The sequence below is a fragment of the Eptatretus burgeri genome, unplaced genomic scaffold (assembly GCF_056783735.1).
Source record: "Eptatretus burgeri isolate ZD-2024b unplaced genomic scaffold, Ebu_testis_v1 Ebu_testis_scaffold_72, whole genome shotgun sequence".
NCBI classification, from domain to species: Eukaryota; Metazoa; Chordata; class Myxini; order Myxiniformes; family Myxinidae; genus Eptatretus; species Eptatretus burgeri.
The window spans coordinates 22851-45000 of record NW_028222022.1 but is presented as its reverse complement, the minus strand read 5'-3'; the positions used below and the strand labels follow the sequence as shown (position 1 = coordinate 45000).

General features: G+C 45.3%; 2 protein-coding genes across 31 annotated transcripts in view; one reads left to right on the top strand and one right to left on the bottom strand.

Moving 5' to 3' along the window:
* The window catches only part of LOC147007606 (uncharacterized), a 62184-nt gene extending 58117 nt beyond the window's left edge, over positions 1–4067 (top strand). For 8 of the 14 annotated variants that reach the window (XM_085866753.1, XM_085866757.1, XM_085866751.1 and 5 more), the window contains 2 exons: positions 3538–3689; positions 3923–4058. In XM_085866753.1, the coding sequence (XP_085722879.1) occupies positions 3538–3689; positions 3923–3926 (156 nt within the window). In that variant the 3' untranslated portion in view covers positions 3927–4058. Of the gene's footprint in view, positions 1–3537; positions 3690–3922 lie in introns of those variants that run through there. The other 6 variants (XM_085866754.1, XM_085866760.1, XM_085866759.1 and 3 more) reach the window with 3 other exon arrangements.
* Positions 4068–4775: 708 nt separating this feature from the next.
* LOC147007605 (uncharacterized) overlaps positions 4776–22150 on the bottom strand; it is a 36062-nt gene continuing 18687 nt past the window's right edge. For 4 of the 17 annotated variants that reach the window (XR_015054059.1, XM_085866744.1, XM_085866735.1 and 1 more), the window contains 2 exons: positions 5658–5809; positions 4779–5424 (listed from right to left, as the gene is read on the bottom strand). Coding sequence is in view for 11 of the 17 variants with exons in the window: in XM_085866744.1 (XP_085722870.1) it covers positions 5421–5424; positions 5658–5809 (156 nt within the window). In the remaining 6 variants the exon portion in view is untranslated. Of the gene's footprint in view, positions 5425–5657; positions 5810–13873; positions 14410–15302; positions 15701–22150 lie in introns of those variants that run through there. The other 13 variants (XM_085866741.1, XM_085866746.1, XM_085866742.1 and 10 more) reach the window with 9 other exon arrangements.

Sequence of the window (22150 nt, the reverse complement as noted above, 5' to 3'; positions counted from 1 at the left end):
TCTTCTTGATCCTCCTATGATCAACCCACCTGGTGTTGTTGATCCACCTCTGATCAACCCACCTGGTGCTACTAATCCACCTATGATCAACCCACCTGGTGTTGTTGATCCACCAATGATCAACCCACCTGGTGTTATTGCTCCACCTCTGATCAACCCACCTGGTGTTGATCCACCTATGATCAACCCACCTGGTGTTATTGATCCACCGATGATCAACCCACCTGGTGTTGTTGATCGACCTCTGATCAACCCACCTGGTTTGTTGATCCACCTATGATCAACCCACCTGGTTTTATTGATCCACCTATGATCAACCAACCTGGTGCTACTGATTCACCTATGATCAACCCACCTTGTGTTGTTGATCCACCTATGATCAACCCACCTGGTGTTATTGATCCACCTATGATCAACCCACATGGTGTTGATCCATCGATGATCAACCCACCTGGTGTTGTTGATCCACCCATGATCAACTCACCTGGTGTTGTTGATCCACCTCTGATCAACCCAGCTGGTTTTATTGATCCACCTATGATCAACCCACCTGGTGTTGTTGATCCACCTATGATCAACCCACCTGTTTTATTGATCCACCTCTGATCAACCCACCTGGTGCTACTAATCCACCTATGATCAACCCACCTGGTGTTATTGATCCACCTATGATCAACCCACCTGGTGTTATTGATCCACCTATGATCAACCCACCTGGTTTTTTTGATCCACCTATTATCAACCCACCTGATGTTGATCAACCTATGATCAACCCACCTGGTGTTGATCCACCTATGATCAACCCACCTGGTGTTATTGATCCACCGATGATCAACCCACCTTGTGCTGCTGATCCACCTCTGATCAGCCCACCTGGTGTTGTTGATCCACCTATGATCAACTCACATGGTGTTTCTGGTGCAGGGATAATGTGGAATGTCATGTTAAGCATGTTCAGTTTGTCGTTTTTAGGGTTCACTGGAGTATCACATGACACTGTGGTCCCTGCAGGTGGATCACACAGAAGACGGTGAAAACACGTCGAATTGCGCCATTTCCCTTTGAGATATCACGATGTACAGTACATACTGTACATCGTTTTGGCCTCACCTTTCAATGGTGAAGAATTACTTGAAAAATTAAAAAATATTCTCGGATCCGTATCCGGATCTTCACCAAAATCGAATCAGTTCGTCCTTGTCTCACACCCAACCTGTCTACACCAAGTTTCATCGGAATCCATGCTCACCGTTTTAAGATATCCTGCTCACAGACAAAAAGACAAACAAACAGGTGAATACTGAACGGATGTCCACGTTTGGTGGCACAGGTAACGAGAAATTCCCTGACTGGGGTCTCGTGCCAACACTCGAGGTCTCATGTGCACACTCAAGGTCCCGTGCCCAAACTTAGGGTCTCGTATAAACACTCGGGGTCTCGTGCCCATACTCGGGGTCTCGTGGAAACACTCGGGGTCTCTTGCCCACACTCGGGGTCTCGTGCCCACACTCAGGGTCTCGTGCCCACACTCGGGGTCTCGTACCCACACTCCGGATCCGGATCCGGATCTACACCAAAATTGAATTGATTCGTCTTTATCACACACCCAACCTGTCCACCAAGTTCCGGCTTCATTCGTCCATAACCTTATGAGAGATCATGCTATATATCGATTTTGGCCCGATCTCTCAATGGGAAAGAATCACTGAAAAACATTCAAGTATCGGTATCCCAATCTTCACCAAAATATAATCATTTCATCCTTGTCACACATCCAACCTCTTCATCAAATTTTCTCCAAATCTGTCCACAACCTTTGAGATATCCTGTTCACAGACAGACAAACTGACAAAAACACAGTCAGTGGTGAAAACATAACCTCCATTCACCTTCGGTGGCAGAGGTAATAGGAGCACAACAGAGCTGGAGAAATATTTCAAGACCACCAATGCCTCTGGTATGGAGAGAAGGTTTTAATGGTTTAAATGAGGGGAATCTTGGAAGCGACAGCAGTTGTGTGAAGTTAGGAGCTCTTTTCATGACAGATCATTTAAAGCCTTTCATACCATGATACTTGACAAAGGACCTCCCCTTTCTCAGAATCACAAGGCAGCAGTGGGCTTTGGAGGCCAAATCGCAGATATCATCTGTCCAATTAGACAGGATGTAGTGTATTTTGAGATTTGGGAGTTTGAGAAAGTGCTCATCTTCAAGAGAAATATGTGAGGACGAGGAGTGTGTGTTGGGGTTGAGAGAGGGTGGGAGGGGAGGTGGGGGGCGAGATGAGGGCGGGGGGGTCGTATTGTCGTGCAGAAAAAAATAACCTTCTGGTGAGTGGAGAGGGCAACTCGGAAGAAAACAGGACCATTCAGCCTTAGAAGAGATTGTGGTTGATCCCCTGGAGCATCGAAATGTTTCAAATTCAACCATTCTCCACGTGTCTGATGTTCAGTGAGATTGCTCTCATGATGGTGTGGCACATGCATCATGGACCAAAAGGCTTTTTCCTCTTGTCTTGATTTCCTTATATTACAATATAAACTCAATCTGTTTTGTACAATATGTCTTGTACAATATGAACTTCCTTTCCTCCAAAATAAGTTTCTGCTCACACTAAGTGACGCAAAAACCAAAGGATTTCCACTGTAAGGCGAACCACCTGCTCGATGAAGAAGTCAAGCTGTGATTCTCCATGATTACATGGTCAAAGTATTCAGTTTGATCTGGAGAGAAGGGCTATTATTAATCAGTTAGCAGTCAGTCAAATTTCTATATGCATCTTTAAATTCGAAGCAAAGGTTGGGACGATACTCGAGAAGTATGCACACTTCCCTCCAAGCTGTTTCGCTTTTCGTGCTCGTCCGCCATTTCAAACTCATCCGTCATTTCGAGCTCGTTCGCCATTTCGAGCTCGTCCGCCATAACAGAGACAGGTGATCATCCTCTCTTATGGAAAGGACATTCCAGGCACTCACCCGAAGTGACAGCCTCAGGTTAACCCAAGGAGACCGTCGTCTGGTGTACGAAACCTGAGCACCACTCGGACACACGTGACCGTAATCTGACCCGGGAAGGTTACCCCATGGTTTTCCTCCTATCATCATGAATGAGGGTCCCGAAGGCTCATGAATTAACTTTTTCCTCAAAAGTTGATGGAATCAATCGGAACTTGCACAGACACAATGTCGGGGTTCCCTCATTAATCCCTGAAAGTTTCAGCTTCCTCGGTCAAATCCTCCCGGAGGAGGAGATGATACATACCCACCTACATACCCACATACCCATATATAACTCCGTTATGGAGGGAAGATTGTCGATAAATACAAAAACAGAAAATAAAGAACGTTGATTCGCATCGAGGGAATAATCATCGACGAACTCGGACTCGATTTTCCACTTTCACAACACAATGTGAAACACAAACAATCCGTTAAAACGAAACGTTCAATCTTTGTATTTGTTTTAAATCATGGACACGTGATGTGGCGGGAACCAATCAGACACCGCGATCTCCCTGTTCGCTTTTTCCCCAAACAGCTCGCGCTCTTCACTCGGTTACCACAGCGTACCGTCCTTCACCGACACGACGTGCGGTCCACCATGACCCGAGATCTCAGAGCGAACACCTCGGGATCCCCGGGAGGTTCTTCGGAAGACCGCGGGTCCATGGTTGGTTCACCCGAGACCCGGTACGTGACGTTCACTCCGTACCGAGAACTTGTGTTTCCCGTACTGATCCGTGCTGTGTACTAACACAGGAACTCATTGATTTAGTGAATGTCACGATGTCTCGAGCGGAGCCGGAATTGAATTGTGAATGTAAATCCCATCCGTGACATGTTACCCTCCCTCTTGTACATGTGTGACATCATTTTATACCTCATCACTTCATTCCTCTTTAATCTCGTTTACAACAAATCAGATGAAGATTTACTTGTGATTATGGGCCTCTGCACCGGCACACAATGGCCTGTTCTTGAGGACTGCAGTGGCATCTTTAACGTCCTCGATGAATCACTGGATGAGAAGACAAGATACTTACCTTTGCTTTCAGAGGAAGGTATGCTCACTGATGCAACACCTTCCCTGTGCATCACCAGGTTGGGAGTTTATAACTAGTCCTGCAACAACCTTATTTTCGGCCAAATTATGTTCAATATTATATTTAAAGATGTAAAGGGTGAACTTCGTTACCACGAAACCAGTCGGCTGTTTGCAAAGCAGAGTTGGTGAGAGTTTACCAGGAAACTAATTAATTTTGCTCGATGGATTGAAGTCACAAGTTCAAGGTCAAAGTTTGACCCAAAATCATTTTTCACTAAATTTTAACCTCAAGCTGTGACCTCGACCTTTTGACCTGCTGTAAGAACTGTTATGAAACCATTGTTACGGGATAGGTGTGTTTGTACCGATAAAATATAAAGGTATACCTGGTGTTGGTTTAATGGTTGGGGTGGTGGGCTTGGTTTACATGGGTCCTCAGTTCAAATCCCACTTGGCTGTTGAATTAATACCAGGTGGGGTTGACTCAGCTTGTCATCCTTCTGCGGTTGGCAAAGTGATACCAGCTTGCTGGGAGGATTGAGCCGTTTGAGTATCCTGTGTCAGACTGGTCACCTGTCCAGGATTGTGTCCAATAACCCAGGTAACTGCTGCAGCAGCACTGATGTTCTCTCTGTACAGAGTGTGGTCTTCATGGATGGATCATAAGGACCAACAATCCTGGTTGGTGACCACTCTGACACAGGATACTCAAACAGCTCAATCCTCCCAGCAAGCTGGTATCACTTTGCCAACCTCAGAAGAATGACAAGCTGAGTCAACCCCACCTGGTATTAATTCAACAGCCAAGTGGGATTTGAACTGAGGACCCATGTAAACCAAGCCCACCACCCCAACCATTAAACCAACACCAGGTATACTTTTATATTTTATCGGTACAAACACACCTATCCCGTGACAATGGTTTCATAACAGTTCTTACAGCAGGTCAAAAGGTCGAGGTCACAGCTTGAGGTTAAAATTTCGTGAAAAATGATTTTGGGTCAAACTTTGACCTTGAACTTGTGACTTCCATCCATCGAGCAAAATTAATTAGTTTCCTGGTAAACTCTCACCAACTCTGCTTTACAAACAGCCGACTGGTTTAGTGGAAACGAAGTTCACCCTTTACATCTTTAAATATAATATTGAACATAATTTGGCCTAAAATAAGGTTGTTACAGGACGAGCTATAAACTCCCAACCTGGTGATGCCCAGGGAAGGTGTTGCATCAGTGAGCATACCTTCCTCTGAAAGCAAAGGTAAGTATCTTGTCTTCTCATCCAGTGATTCATCGAGGACGTTAAAGATGCCACTGCAGTCCTCAAGAACAGGCCATTGTGTGCCGGTGCAGAGGCCCATAATCACAAGTAAATCTTCATCTGATTTGTTGTAAACGAGATTAAAGAGGAATGAAGTGATGAGGTATAAAATGATGTCATACATGTACAAGAGGGAGGGTAACATGTCATGGATGGGATTTCCATTCACAATTCAATTCCGGCTCCGCTCCAGATATCATGACATTCACTAAATCAATGAGTTCCTGTGTTAGTACACAGCACGGATCAGTACGGGAAACACAAGTTCTCGGTACGGAGTGAACGTCACGTACCGGGTCTCGGGTGAACCGACCATGGACCCGCGGTCTTCCGAAGAACCTCCCGGGGATCCCGAGGTGTTCGCTCTGAGATCTCGGGTCATGGTGGACCGCACGTCGTGTCGGTGAAGGACGGTACGCTGTGGTAACCGAGTGAAGAGCGCGAGCTGTTTGGGGAAAAAGCGAACAGGGAGATCGCGGTGTCTGATTGGTTCCCGCCACATCACGTGTCCATGATTTAAAATAAATACAAAGATTGAACGTTTCGTTTTAACGGATTGTTTGTGTTTCAGATTGTGTTGTGAAAGTGGAAAATCGAGTCCGAGTTCGTCGATGATTATTCCCTCGATACGAATCAACGTTCTTTATTTTCTGTTTTTGTATTTATCGACAATCTTCCCTCCATAACGGAGTTATATATGGGTATGTGGGTATGTAGGTGGGTATGTATGTATCACCTACTCCTCCGGAAGGATTTGACCGAGGAAGCTGAAACTTTCAGGGATTAATGAGGGAACCCCGACATTGTGTCTGTGCAAGTTCCGATTGATTCCATCAACTTTTGAGGAAAAAGTTAATTCAGGACCCTTCGGGACCCTCATTCATGATGATAGGAGGAAAACCACGGGGTAACCTTCCCGGGTCAGATTACGGTCACGTGTGTCCGAGTGGTGCTCAGGTTTCGTACACCAGACGACGGTCTCCTTGGGTTAACCTGAGGCTGTCACTTCGGGTGAGTGCCTGGAATGTCCTTTCCATAAGAGAGGATGATCACCTGTCTCTGTTATGGCGGACAAGCTCGAAATGGCGGGCGAGTTTGAAATGGTGAATGAGCTCGAATTGGAGGACGAGCTCAAAATGGCGGACGAGCCCAAAATGGCGGACGAGTTCGAAATGAAATGAAGGATGAGTTTGAAATGGTGGATGAGCTCGAATTGGCGAGCCCGAAATGGCGGACGAGCTCAAAATGGCGGGCGAGCTCAAAATGGCGGACAAGCACGAAATGGCGGACGGGCACGAAATGGCGGACAAGCTCGAAATGGCGGACAAGCACGAAATGGCGGACGAGCTCGAAATGGCGGAAGAGCTCCAAATGAAATGACGGATGAGCTCGAAATGGCGGGCGAGCACGAAAAGCGAAACAGCTTGGAGGGAAGTGTGCATACTTCTCGAGTATCCTCCCAACCTTTGCTTCGAATTTAAAGATGCATATAGAAATTTGACTGACTGCAAACTGATTAATAATAGCCCTTCTCTCCAGATCAAACTGAATACTTTGACCATGTAATCATGGAGAATCACAGCTTGACTTCTTCATCGAGCAGGTGGTTCGCCTTCCAGTGGAAATCTTTTGGTTTTTGGGTCACTTAGTGTGAGCAGAAACTTATTTTGGAGGAAAGGCAGTTCATATTGTTCAAGTTCATATTGTACAAGTTCATATTGTACAAGACATATTCAGTTTATATTGTAACGTTAGGAAATCAAGACAAGAGGAAAAAGCCTTTTGGTCCATGATGCATGTGCCACACCATCGTGAGAGCAATCTCACTGAACATCAGACACGTGGAGAATGGTTGAATTTGAAACATTTCGATGCTCCATGGGATCAACCACAATCTCTTATAAGGCTGAATGGTCCTGTTTTCTTCCGAGTAGCCCTCTCCACTCACCAGAAGGTTATTTTTTTCTGTACGACAATACGACCCCCCCCCTCCCCTCCCACCCTATCTCAACCCCAACACACACTCCTCGTCCTCACATATTTCTCTTGAAGATGAGCACTTTCTCAAACTCCCAAATCTCAAAATACACTACATCCTGTCTAATTGGACAGATGATATCTGCGATTTGGCCTCCAAAGCCCACTGCTGCCTTGTGATTCTGAGAAAGGGGAGGTCCTTTGTCAAGTATCATGGTATGAAAGGCTTTCAATGATCTGTCATGAAAAGAGCTCCAAACTTCACACAACTGCTGTCACTTCCAAGATTCCCCTCATTTAAACCATTAAAACCTTCTCTCTATACCAGAGGCATTGGTGGTCTTGAAATATTTCTCCAGCTCTGTTGTGCTCCTATTACCTCTGCCACCGAAGGTGAATGGAGGTTATGTTTTCACCACTGTCTGTGTTTTTGTCAGTTTGTCTGTCTGTGAACAGGATATCTCAAAGGTTGTGGACAGATTTGGAGAAAATTTGGTGGAGAGGTTGGATGTGTGACAAGGATGAAATGATTAGATTTTGGTGAAGATCGGGATCCCGATACTTGAATGTTTTTCAGTGATTCTTTCCCATTGAGAGATCGGGCCAAAATCGATAGATAGCAGGATCTCTCATCAGGTTATGGACGAATGAAGCCGGAACTTGGTGGACAGGTTGGGTGTGTGATAAAGACGAATCAATTCAATTTTGGTGTAGATCCGGATCCGGATCCGGAGTGTGGGTACGAGACCCCGAGTGTGGGCACGAGACCCTGAGTGTGGGCACGAGACCCCGAGTGTGGGCACGGGACCTCGAGTGTGGGCACGAGACCCTGAGTGTGTGCACATGAGACCCCGAATGTGGACACGAGACCCTAAGTGTGGGCACGGGACCTCGAGTGTGGGCATGAGACCCCGAGTGTGGACACGAGACCCTAAATGTGGGCACGGGACCTCGAGTGTGGGCACGAGACCACAGGTGTTTACACGAGACCCCGAGTGTGGGCACGAGACCCCGAGTGTGGACACGAGACCCTAAGTGTGGGAACGGGACCTCGAGTGTGGGCACGAGACCCTGAGTGTGCACATGAGACCCCGAATGTGGGCACGAAACCCTGAGAGTGCAGATGAGACCCCGAGTGTGGGCACGAGACCCTGAGTGTGCACATGAGACCTCGAGTGTGGGCACGAGACCCCAGTCAGGGAATTTCTCGTTACCTGTGCCACCGAACGTGGACGTCCGTTCGGTATTCACCTGTTTGTTTGTCTTTTTGTCTGTGAGCAGGATATCTTAAAACGGTGTGCATGGATTCCGATGAAACTTGGTGTGGACAGGTTGGGTGTGAGACAAGGACGAACTGATTCGATTTTGGTGAAGATCCGGATACGGATCCGAGAATATTTTTTAATTTTTCAAGTAATTCTTCACCATTGAAAGGTGGGGCCAAAACGATGTACAGTATGTACTGTACATCGTGATATCTCAAAGGGAAATGGCGCAATTCGACGTGTTTTCACCGTCCTCTGTGTGATCCACCTGCAGGGACCACAGTGTCACGTGATACTCCAGTTAACCCTTAAAACGACAAACTGAACATGCTTAACATGACATTCCACATTATCCCTGCACCAGAAACACCATGTGGGTTGATCATAGGTGGATCAACAACACTCGGTGGGTTGATCATAGGTGGATCAGTAGCACCAGGTGGGTTGATCATCGGTGGATCAATAACACCAGGTGGGTTGATCATAGGTGGATCAACACCAGGTGGGTTGATCATAGGTTGATCAACACCAGGTGGGTTGATCATAGGTGGATCAATAAAACCAGGTGGGTTGATCATAGGTGGATCAATAACACCAGGTGGGTTGATCATAGGTGGATCAATAACACCAGGTGGGTTGATCATAGGTGGATCAACAACACTAGGTGGGTTGATCAAAGGTGGATTAGTAGCACCAGGTGGGTTGATCAGAGGTGGATCAATAAAACAGGTGGGTTGATTATAGGTGGATCAACAACACCAGGTGGGTTGATCATTGGTGGATCAATAAAACAGGTGGGTTGATTATAGGTGGATCAACAACACCAGGTGAGTTGATCATAGGTGGATCAACACCAGGTGGGTTGATCATAGGTGGATCAATAAAACAGGTGGGTTGATCATAGGTGGATCAATAACACCAGGTGGGTTGATCATAGGTGGATCAACAACACAAGGTGGGTTGATCATAGGTGAATCAGTAGCACCAGGTTGGTTGATCATAGGTGGATCAACACCAGGTGGGTTGATCATAGGTGAATCAATAAAACCAGGTGGGTTGATCAGAGGTGGATCAGCAACACCAGGTGGGTTGATCATAGGTGTATCAACACCAGGTGGGTTGATCATAGATGAATCAATAAAACCAGGTGGGTTGATCATAGGTGAATCAGTCGCACTAGGTTGGTTGATCATAGGTGGATCAACACCAGGTGGGTTGATAATAGGTGCATCAATAAAACCAGGTGGGTTGATCATAGGTGGATCAATCACACCAGGTGGGTTGATCATAGGTGGATCAATAACAGCAGGTGGGTTGATCATAGGTGGATCAATAAAAGCAGGTGGGTTGATCACAGGTGGATCAATAAAACCAGGTGGGTTGATCATAGGTGGATCAATAACACCAGGTGGGTTTATCAAAGGTGGAAAAATAAAAGCAGGTGGGTTGATCACAGGTGGATCAATAAAAGCAGGTGGGTTGATCATAGGAGGATCAATAACACCAGGTGGGTTGATCAGAGGTGGATCAATAACACCAGGTGGGTTGATCAGAGGTGGATCAATAACACCAGGTGGGTTGATCAAAGGTGGGTCAATAACACCAGGTGGGCTGATCAAAGGTGGATCAATAACACCATGTGTGTTGATCATAAGTGGATCAATAACACCAAGTGTGTTGATTATAGATGGATCAATAACATCAGGTGGAACAGGGGCACTGCCACAGTGCCACAACTGCACTTACAGAAAAATCATGCAACCAGCAGGTACAGATTGCACACCTTACATCAACATGAAGGATATTTCATGCCATAAGTTCCCATATTCCAAATTCTAACGGTAATTAATTTTAATGAAATGAGACACTGCCATGCAGCCAAAGAAATAGGATGGGACACCGCAATGTACTCGAACCTGGATATGTCTCTATCTCTTTCTCTTTCTCTCTTCCTCTCTCTCTCTTCCTCTCTCTCTTTCTTTCTTTCTTTCTTTCATTCTCTCTCTCTCTCTCTCTCTCTCTCTCTCTCTCTCTCTCTCTCTCTCTCTCTCTCTCTCTCTCTCTCTCTCTCTCTCTCTCTCTCTCTCTCTCTCTCTCTCTCTCTCTCTCTCTCTCTCTCTCTCTCTCTCTCTCTCTCTCTCTCTCTCTCTCTCTCTCTCTCTCTCTCTCTCTCTCTCTCTCTCTCTCTCTCTCTCTCTCTCTCTCTCTCTCTCTCTCTCTGTCTCTCTCTCTCTCTCTCTCTCTCTCTCTCTGTAGTTCTTTGTGATTAGACGGTGTCGTGTGTCCTAATAATCCGAATCGAATCAAATCCTGCCATTTAAAGTGTTCCAGAGTTCTGATAAACATCACCAAGACGTTCGAGAGTGAATTGTTTCCATCCAATACGGGTTTAGACCCCACTACAACGGGTCTGCGGGTTTTCACAAACAAATCGGGTCAAACCCCGAAAATCCGGGTCACTTGCCATGTTCGTGTGTGCCAGTCGAATGTACATTGAAGATAAACAAGGATGTGGTTTATAGACGGAGAGACATTCCTGTGTACCCGTTACTCACCGCACACACCTTCCTCACCGGGAGGTTTGAACCCACCTCTCACCAACAATAATGGAGTCTCACCTTCACAGGTGCAGAGAGAACACAGAACGGCGAGCAAGGGCGTCCACATCACCAGGGGGAAATCGGACCAAGTCTTCAACACACCGACCAGAGAGAGACAGAGACACAGAGAGAGAGAGAGACAGACAGAGAGAGAGAGACACAGAGACAGAGACAGACACAGAGAGAGAGACACAGATACAGAGAGACAGACAGAGAGAGAGACAGACACACAGAGAGACAGAGAGAGACAGACAGACAGAGAGAGACAGACAGACAGAGAGACAGAGAGAGACAGAGACAGAGACACAGAGAGAGAGACAGACAGAGAGAGAGAGACAGAGACAGAGAGTACGCCACAATGGGAGACGAGCCGAGGGAGGAAGACATACTTGGCGGATTGAAAAGCGGTTGAAGTGGGCGTGGCTATAAGTGGGCGTGGCTTCAAGTAGGCGTGGCTTCAAGTAGGCGTGGCTTTGACTCCCCCGGGGATGAAAACAAACCGACCCGACTTTTTACCCAAAACTCACTTTTAAATATGAAATGATCATTTATTATCTTGCCAAAACGAAGTTTTTGCAAAATATGTTGGTCAGCTTGTATGTTTTTTTTTTGTTTGTTTTTTTTTGTTTTTTTTGTTTTGTTTTTTTTTTTTGTTTGTCTGGAATCACGGATAAAAAATTCTGCAGAGCACAGTTGTCATTGGAAATTTTTGTAACTTCGCATATCAGAGGCCTATTGAGGTCCCTTTCAGCGCACAAAATTTTGAAGGGCAAGGTCAAAGGTCATGGTCACTTTGTCGCAAATCAGGGGAGTCGACGAAACCCTTATTACCTTCGCATTCTGCGAAAGGTTATGTTTTGGTCGGCGTGTATTTATTTATTTATTTATTTATTTATTTGTAATCTTGTGATTCGTATAACTCAAAAAGTATCAAACCGAATTGCATGAAATTTGGTGGGATGATTGGTTATTAGCCAGGAAGCATTCGATTAGATTTTGGGATCGTTCGGGTCAAAGGTCAAGGTCAAGGTCACGAAAAGGTCAAAATCGTCTTTTTACGATAACACGGTCAATTTTTATTCAATTTGCATGCAACTAACGCCAAAATGTTCAGAATTCAACGCCTCATCTTGTGATATGCAATATGACACAATGACGCCCATACTCTTGTTACCGGTTAGGGGTCAAAGGTCAGGGGGGTCACAACCTTGAAAACGAGATCACCTTCTCTTGTTGAAACGTTGTATTCACCGAGCTTGCGAGTGAAGACTCGCCAAAACGACGTGAGTTGATTGTTGTTTAGTCCGTGGCCCCGAAAGTCGGGGGGGGGTCATGACATTATAGATATGTGGTTTGTGTCATAACACCATTCATATGAAACCAGTTCCCCACACTCATACCAAGAACAAAAAAAGTAGTGGCGGCGAAGGTATGCGCTCTATGAGTGCCCGTTCTAGTTAATATTTTTTATAAAGCCTTGCAGTGAAGTCTGATCCAAATAATTTTAAAGCAGTATATGTATTTGTATATTGTAATCAGTGACAAGAGCGCAAGTGAGCACAATATACGCCCGAACAAGAAGGTCCATACAGAATTGTGCTACGACATGGAAAACAGCATCCTGGTTGCCATGGCAACCACTTTAGATGACGAACGTAGGTCACGACACACCGTCTCCACAGTCTGTACCTATGTACCAAATATGAAACGTGAAAGTTGAAAACTTTGGGAGTTAGAGTGCGGACAGGAACGGACGGACGGACGACCGGTTTCACATAATACGCTAGGATTAAAATATATATTTATATATCGAGCGTATAAAAAATAGTGTGGAAGATAAAAACATTAGACAGGAAAAAATAACTTGCACCAAAAACTTTAACATTTTCACGCTCATGGTGACGCTCACGCCAGGGGTATCGCTATAGCTCTCTGTTCTTCGAACAGGCGAGCTAAAAATTGAAAATCATTTCAAACAGGAAACTTACTGTTTATAAGGACATCATAAAGGACACACACAACAGGCACGAATAACTCACGTTACGTGTTCGCTCGGGTGGTGTCATAGCCACTCTGTCAGGCGGTAAACTTCCAGAATTAATTTATTTATATGACTTTTACAATCTTTATTTTATTTAAATTGAATCACATGCACACAGTAGTGGCCCGAAATATTGACACCCTTGCACTTTTTTTCAAATAATGTACCATTTCTTCCAGAAAATTGTTGAAATTAAAAAAATATTTTGTTCTCCACAAATGTATTGTGGCGTTCACGGGACTTGAACAGTCCCGTCAACGGAGAATGAGCCGAAACGATGGAGGCGGTTTATTTTTTTATAACCCAAAGATGGCGGTTTTAATCGCTCCACAGCAAACGGGACGAGGAAGGTGGCACGAGTCGCTTTTCACTGAGTTAATAATGTTTATTTCTCCAACCAGAAATAATAATAAGACTCGGCAAGAGGAGGGATCCGGGGCGATTCGACGGGATGGTGGTGTGGGTTCGGGCGTGGGGAAAACACAAACAATTCCAATGGATATACAAATCTCAAACCCTCTAAGGCGCCAGGTACACACACACACACACACACACACACACACACACACACACACACACACACACACACACACACACACACACACACACACAAAACGTAGCTGGTCCTGGTGGTCAGGCTGGCCCGTGGTGTAGACGCAACAGTCCCTGGATTGGCGCCGGACGAGCTGGCGTTGCGCTCGTCAGGGGCAGGAGACACCGTGGTGCTGTCGACCTCCTGGTGTCGGCCCAAGTCCGCTCACAGCCGCCAGGGAGCCAGTTCTGGCGCCAAGATGCGAGCAGGAGAGGGAGGCAAGTCCGCCCGCCGTTCGGCCCCGTACTCCGAGCCAGCAGAACCCCAGAGCCAACCGAGGTGAGGCACGAGGCACAGCAAGGCCACGAGACACGACGAATCGAGGAACGAACCAGCGCAATCAGAGAGCACGCTCCGAGACCCAACAGCCTCGACCAAAACGGTTTCTCTTTTTCAATCTTCTTCTTCCACCTCTTTTCCCCGAACAGAACCTTTTTATCCTCGAGTCCTCGTCACTTCCAATCGAGCCGTTTTATTGGCCCTCCGCCGTCGCCTTCCGCCAATCGTGATCACGGGGCGGAGCCATCCGCAGCACTGTCCTGTTACGTCACGGCAAGCCTCCAGGGAATACTAAAAGGGTTTACGCAGACACACTTACCCTAACCCGTCTCCCTATCTAATTACTTGACAATTATCATTTCCCCCTTGAAGAAATGGACATTTACTAGACAACTTATCACCACTGAACAGCATGGCATACCGAATTAAACAACCTAATTACCCTTTGAATGCATGTGGTGATATCATGTGGTGATATTTGTATACCCCTCAGACTTAACAGTATTTATTTGGTTTCCAGTGGAGCTAAACATAAAAAAAAAAATCTAAAAAAATTACGAATTCTTAACTTATTCCACATAGAAATCCTAAAATGGTCTCGACAATATTATTGACACCTATTTTTTTTTTTTTTTGTATACCTTGGTCGAGGCTCGTATGAGAGCTAACACACAACTCACAGCAAGGAGGCATGAGACAAGAGGGGTGGGAGTGGAAGGGACAAAACAGTGGGGAACAGACACATTAGGTGAACTGTGGAAGGGAGAGGGATGGGGATGGGACGGGGAACATGGCGAAGAGAAGATGGACATTACAGGGACTTTCAGGAAGGAAAGCAGGGGAATTGTAGGAAGTGGGCTTGGGTGGATTATCGGGGATAGAAAAGATCGAGGATTTGGATGGGGGAAGATAAGAGGTGGTGGTGAACAGCTGTTTTGAAAGCCTGGAGGGAAGAATGGGAAAGAATAGAGTGAGGAAGTTTATTCCAAAGGCGGGAAAAAAGAGGAATGAAAGAGTGAAGATGAGCAGTGATTCATGATTTTGGTAGTTTTACCAGATGAGCGCCCTGTGGAAATGTGGTACAAATCGCAGATAGAGCAGGGGGCATGGCTGGAGAGGAGTCGGTTGAAGACAGTAACCTGCGGTTACCAGACTCAGCTATTAGGAGTTGTTGTTGGCGGGTGATTCTCCTTTCCTTTGGAATTGAACTCACCTGTGGTGAGCTGCAGGTGCCTGCGAAATAAAAAAAATCACTCATTCAACCAGTTTTAAGAGAGAAATGAAGTCATTCTACTGTTTTGTGTCTCTGTGTGTACCGCAATGAGCATGGAGAAAAGGATGAAAAACAGAGAATTGTCTGAGGAGGTCAGACACAAGATTGTAGCCAAGCATGGACAATCTCAAGGTTACTTGTCCATCTTCAGAGACCTTGATGTTCTTGTGTCCACCGCACACAATGTTATCAGGAAGTTTATGGCCCATGGCACTGCAGCCAACCTCCCTGGACGTGGTCACAAGAGAAAACTTGATGGAAGATTTCAGTGAAGGATTGTTCGAATGGTGGAGAAAGCACCTTGATCAACTGCCAAACAGATTCAAGCTGACCTTCAGACACGAGGTACGACGGTTTCAACTCGCACAATCCATCGCCAACTAAATGAAAGGGGTTCTATGGTGGGAGACACAGGAGGACCCCACTGATGAGAGAGAGACAAAAGAAAGCCCGACTGGAGTTTGCCAAAACACACCTGAACAAGCCAAAATCCTTCTGGGAAAATGTCCTGTGGACAGATGAGACCAAATTAGAGCTTTTTGGTGAAGCTCATCATCTCTATTTCCCTCAAATATTTTCACCCTCAAATCAAATAACAGCACCCGTATTTTTCACCCTCAAAGGAAATTAATCGATTGATCTTTTTATTTTCTGATCGAGATCTCAATACGTTTGTACATTAACTTTGTACGAAACAAAGTGACGGAGGAATCAACGTACGAACTCCCACGTCCCCTTAATTTAGTCTAACAGTCTTATTCTCATTTTCAAGAAGTTGAAGAGAGAGGAGAGGACACCAAGAAGTTTTTATTTTTATTTATTATTTTCAGCAGCGTCTCACGTAGCGAACGCTGCTCTAAGAACGCTCGGCGTTGTTCTTCTCCTTCTTCTTGTGAAGACAAAACCTTTATATTCGGACTCGGCTCTTTTATATACACGATCCGGATCTCCTTAAATACTAAACACTTGTACACATCCTCGCATTGACGGTGCCTTTTGAAAGCGTCTTTCATGAACTTTTAAATATATTCGGACATTTGCTTTAAAGTTTCGAAAAGTTCACGTCACTATTGAAAGATTATTCCATTTAATGTATTGTCAGTTCGTAAATACATTATTTATTTCGTAAATACGTAAATACACGATGACGGGTCTCGCTATTGGCTTAATCAAGGCACGTGACGAAATATCGGAAATTGTTGTTGTTGTTTTTTTTTAGCCGACAAATCCTTTGAGGATAATTTTCAGACGCTGCTCTTGGACACATTTGTCCTTGTTTAATATTATGAAGAGGATTTTTTTTCTTCCCAGAAAAAGGAAGAAAAGGGATTCATCCCGGTATGATAGTTATGTCTTGTGGATTTGTGGCCCTGAAAAAGGGCTGTTTGAGTTTGATGAAGCTTTTCAGCTCAACCCGAGGAAATCCTCGTCAATGCTTTCCTCTTCGAAGACGGCACGGAACTGCTTGTCCGAATCAGGGTAGAGCAAGTCCACGTCGCTTTCACTATCATTTGCATCCTTTTTTTTTTTGTATACCTTGGTCGAGGCTCGTATGAGAGCAAACACACAACTCACAGCAAGGAGGCATGAGACAAGAGGGGTGGGAGTGGAAGGGACAAAACAGTGGGGAACAGACACATTAGGTGAACTGTGGAAGGGAGAGGGATGGGGATGGGACGGGGAACATGGCGAAGAGAAGATGGACATTTCAGGGACTTTCAGGAAGGAAAGCAGGAGAAATGAAGGAAGTGGGCTTTGGTGGATTATCGGGGGTAGAAAAGATCGAGGATTTGGATGGGGGAAGATAAGAGGTGGTGGTGAACAGCTGTTTTGAAAGCCTGGAGGGAAGAATGGGAAAGAATAGAGTGAGGAAATTTATTCCAAAGGCGGGAAAAAAGAGGAATGAAAGAGTAAAGATGAGCAGTGATTAGTGATTTTGGTAGTTTTACCAGAAGGGGGTTGTTGGCGGACCTTGAGCGCCCTGTGGAAATGTGGTGGGGACAAATCGCAGAGATAGCAGGGGGGGCAAGGCTGGAGAGGAGTCGGTAGAAGACAGAAAGACCACCGACCAACCTGCGGTGATTGAGTGAGAGGCCCAAAGACTCAGCTTCATTGCGCGAGATGCCGATGATCTTAAATGCCCTGGTTTCGACAGCGTGAAGCTGAGAAAGGTGGGAGGCAGGAGCACCAGCCCAGATGGGAGAGCAGTACTCCATCAGGCTACGGACAAAAGCTTTGTAAGTGGTCAGGAGCTCAAGAGGGTCGAGGAAGGACTTAGCACGACGGAGGATTCCCAGTCAGCGACTGGCTTTTGAGGCGAGGTTGGAAATGTGACTTTCCCAGGAAAGGTCATGGCAGATAGTGAGACCTAGAAGCTTGAAAGAAAAGACTTCTTCCAGAGGATTGTTGAGAAAGTGGATGGGGGGGGTTTTGTAAACGGTCCTTTCGAAGAGACATAGTGAGAGTGTGAGATTTGTCTGGATTGAAAGACATGTTCCACGTGTTGGACCAGTTTGTGATTTTATCCAGATCTGCAGTGAGCGAAGAAGCTGCTGCTTGCCGGTCTGAGGGATGACAGATGGTACGGCAGAGGGTGGAGTCGTCGGCAAAGAGAAATAGAGGATTTTCCTTCTCCTCCCAAGCTTGCTGCAAGTGAGGGACAGGCAATACCTATTGAGGTCACACCACCAGTTGAACAACCTGTTCCCCTCGATCAGCATGTTAATAGATGGATGCCTTCTCCATCAGTCGAAAAAAACATCTCATCCGATTAAAAGGGCCAGGAGATTTCCAGTGTTAGAAAGGAAGAAAACTCATTGAACAGTATTGAATCTGTCGAAATACCAGGGGTCTGTTAAATGACAAATCGTCTCTCCGAACTCCTATAATTTATGACGTCATCCAACTTAGTAACTTTGAGGAAAGTCAAAATATGGAAAAATTGCCGTGTACCCCCAAAAAATTGGAAGAAAACGTTTTATGGTATTTTTCTTTTCCATTAGGTCTACAGAACAACATATCAAAAGTTGCTAAAAATTGGACCAACATAAAGGGTCTAGATATGAGGTTAGAAAAAGATGGGAGCCAATGTGAGAACATGTCTGATATCGACTCAAATCTGATGAATTGAACACTTTCCGATCACTTTAATCCTTTGAGGATAATTTTTGGGGGATAATATGACTTTCAGTGAGCTCAATCTGTTGGGGGCCAGAGGAGTAATGATGAATGGGAGTGACCTGAAAGAGGTCTTGGAGACGATTTCCAGTGAAAACGCTGTGGTTCATCACATGATGAATGGAAAAGCTTTGCAGCGCCAATTTTGGGGACACCTCTTTGTTTGTCAGTGTCTGATGCACCAGGATCGCAGCTAAAGTCATTGCAGATGAGCCAGGATTTGAGATCCTCGTGCAAAAATTTGACAGTCAATATGCGATGTCAGATGCGAGTTCAATAGACTTGGAAACATCACTCAAAATTGATTGTATCAAATGGATTTCCCATACACTAGTTTCCAAAAAGTCTGAATTATCTAACAGTTCAAAAACGAGCAAATTATGGCTGAACTATCTGCAAATGTTGGGAGTGGCCTGGGAACTTGTCGAGGCCGATTGCACAGGGTCGTAGCAAATGCAACTCCACGCTATATCTGTCTGCTTAACGATATTTGCTGCTGCTGGACATCCCAACCATCTGCAGTCTGCTTATCTTTACCTGCAGAAGATGCAGGCGTGAGAAACTGAAAACTCTGCAGTATTTTCGAAATTCAGAAACGGATTCCACGTGATTCAACGCACCGACCAACGCTGGGCTGGCCTTGGATCAGACTTGGTGATCAAACAGACCCTGATGCGGTCCATTAAATGTACAGGGGGCCTGACAAGAGGAAGTGGAATGACTGAACATCAAAGAGCTGTTTGGACAATGTCGTCTCCGGTATCCTCCAGCAACAGCTACGCCATGCAGGAATTCTGTCGAACCGTATACACAATGAGCGAACAGCACAAAGAGGAATCTGCATCACAAATAGACATGGACACGATGGACTTGGCCAAAATTGCCACAAAGCTTGAACAACATTCTCCATTCTCGGATGAGGTGACCCTTCGTGACATCATCACAGGTATAAATGCTAATGAGGATGTCAATGTGCAAGACCTTTTCATTGTTGGCAGAAACACAGTGAATAAAATGGAAGGACAATCTGTCTTCTCGGATTCGCACAAATGAAACACTGCAGTGAGGACACTAACATCAGCCCTGGCCAAAAAGATCACCAAGGATTGAGCCATTGATCCAGCACTGTTATTTCAGAGGTTCCTTGTGGTATCTCAGCAGGAAAATCTGTGCCTAGATGAGGGAATGAAATGTGAACTTTCCCCATATCCTCCATCCTTGTTTGAATCGTGTGCAGAATCCAGAAAAAGCACAACTTCTGGACGCCATACAATGGCAAGTTACTTCATCAGAAGATGCAGTTATTCAGTCCATTCCAGAGACTGATCGCTATGTTCTAGATGGTGGTTCACTTCTACATCGACTGAAATGGACCGAAGGCAGCACCTCCAGCTCAATTGCCGATGCCGACGCGTCTTTCACATCAGACCTGTCCGGAAATGCCACCATTGTCTTTGATGGATATGATGGAGGACCAAGTACAAAGGACAATACGAATCAGCGACAAAGTCGAGCTCTGGTTTCGAAAAAGGTAAACATATCGGATACAACAACATTCGTTGGGAGAAAGGAAGATTTCCTCTCAAATGTTATGAACAAACAGGACCTCATACACTTGATCTCTGAACACTTGCGGCAGAAAAGCTGTCATATCATCCAAGCTGAAGGAGATGCAGACTTGGACATCGTGAAAGCATCCGTCACAATGACATCCTCCAATGCAACAACCCTGATCGGAGAAGACACGGATCTGCTGGTATTGCTGCTGTATCATGCAACTTCTAAGGACTGCAAGTACCTGTACTTTAGGTCAGACAAGGGGAAACCAAATGTTTATAAAATCGAAGTTCTGAAACGGTTACTTGGTGATGATGTCTGCTCTGATCTATTGTTTGCTCATACTTTCTCTGGATGTGACACTACTTTGAGAATCTTTGGGATGGGGAAGAAATCTGTTTTCCAAAAAGTCATCAAGGGTGAATCTGTCTTGCGTGCCTGTTCACAGGTCTTTTGCACACCAATGGCAGATCAATTTACTGTAGAAACCACTGGTTGCAAGGCAATGGTGTCCTTGTTTAACGGAACCCAATCTGACTCTTTGGCATCATTACGCTACAAGTTCCTTTGCATGAAAGTGGCCGCAGAGACCTTCGTGACAACCAAAAGACTGCGTCCAACAACCTCGGTCACAAACCTTCACTCTCGGCAGACGTACCGACAAGTCATGGTTTGGATGGGCAAGGAAGACGGCATGAACCCTACTGAATGGGGCTTGGATGTGCAAGAGGACAAAAATATTCCACTCCTGATGCATCAGAGCCCTGCACCAGACATTCTGCTCAAAATGATCCATTGCAACTGCACTACAGGATGCAGCATACTGAAATGTAGCTGTAATAAACATGGCCTTGAATGGACCAGAGCTTGTGGACCTTGCCAAGAAGGCAACTGTGGTTATGTGGTTACTGAGCCAGTTTCAGATGATGAAAATGAAGACTAAATATTCGGTGGAAGGAACGTTGGAACATACGCTCGACAGATCAAAACTAATTTCTCGAGGGTAGACTGTGTAACACTTTTGGTATTTTGGAGTATTTTAATCAGTTTTTGTTTGGATGTCAATCGTCCATTTAGTTATTTTTACTGACGCCATATTTAGACCCTTTGTGGTCGTCCATTTTTGGTAACTTTTAATATGTTGTTCTGAAGACCAAATAAAACAAAAAGATTCCATAAAACGTTTTCTTGCAATTTTTTGGGGGTCATGTGACATATTGATCCTACTATTTTATCCCGGCTCAATGATAAACTTCCCAGTCATGAACTCTGGTATATATATGATGTGATTTCTTTCCAGGGAAGTCTTTCATCGACCGCATTACAGATGAGATGGAAGGAAAACATAATTTAGTCATTGTGATTTTCATGATTTGTTTTTCGAGACAAATAAGTCCTGAGACCTCTGAGTGTGAGACCTGAGAATGCTAATTATTATGAGACCTCTGTATTAATTTACTTCTTTCCATCCATAAAGTGCTGCTTCATCAGGATTAAGATTACCACACCTGTTTGGTTAAGTTTTTAAAAGGGGACAGTGGGTCTCTTGGGCTGGCAGAATGGCCCACAGGTTGGTACACTCACTTTTAAGCTGTCCAGCCTCGCTTTGAATCCAAACCCAGCTTTAAACTGTCATCCCAGTGTTTCACAGGCAGGGTGATTCATAAATGTGTGTTCCGTCGTTTGGTTGGACGTAAACATACACGTCCCATCTCCTGGGATTAGTTGGTGGACGTTAAAGATCCCACGGTGTCCTTTTTGAAGAGTAGGTGAGCTATCGCTGGCACCATGAACAAATTAAAAATCCCTGATAGAATCAGCAGAGGGTATTGCATCAGTTGCACAGCTGTACCCCCAGCCAATGATGCCACACAGACAGTAGAAGAAGCAGCTGTGTCTTGAGCTTGCTTTACCATAGCTTGTGTTTTTCCCCAAGTTGATGACGTGTTAATGTGGGGGTTTTGGGTGCTCCACGAATGTGCGTCGAGGAGCTTGGTGTGATGAGAATGAACCACCTGATCCACA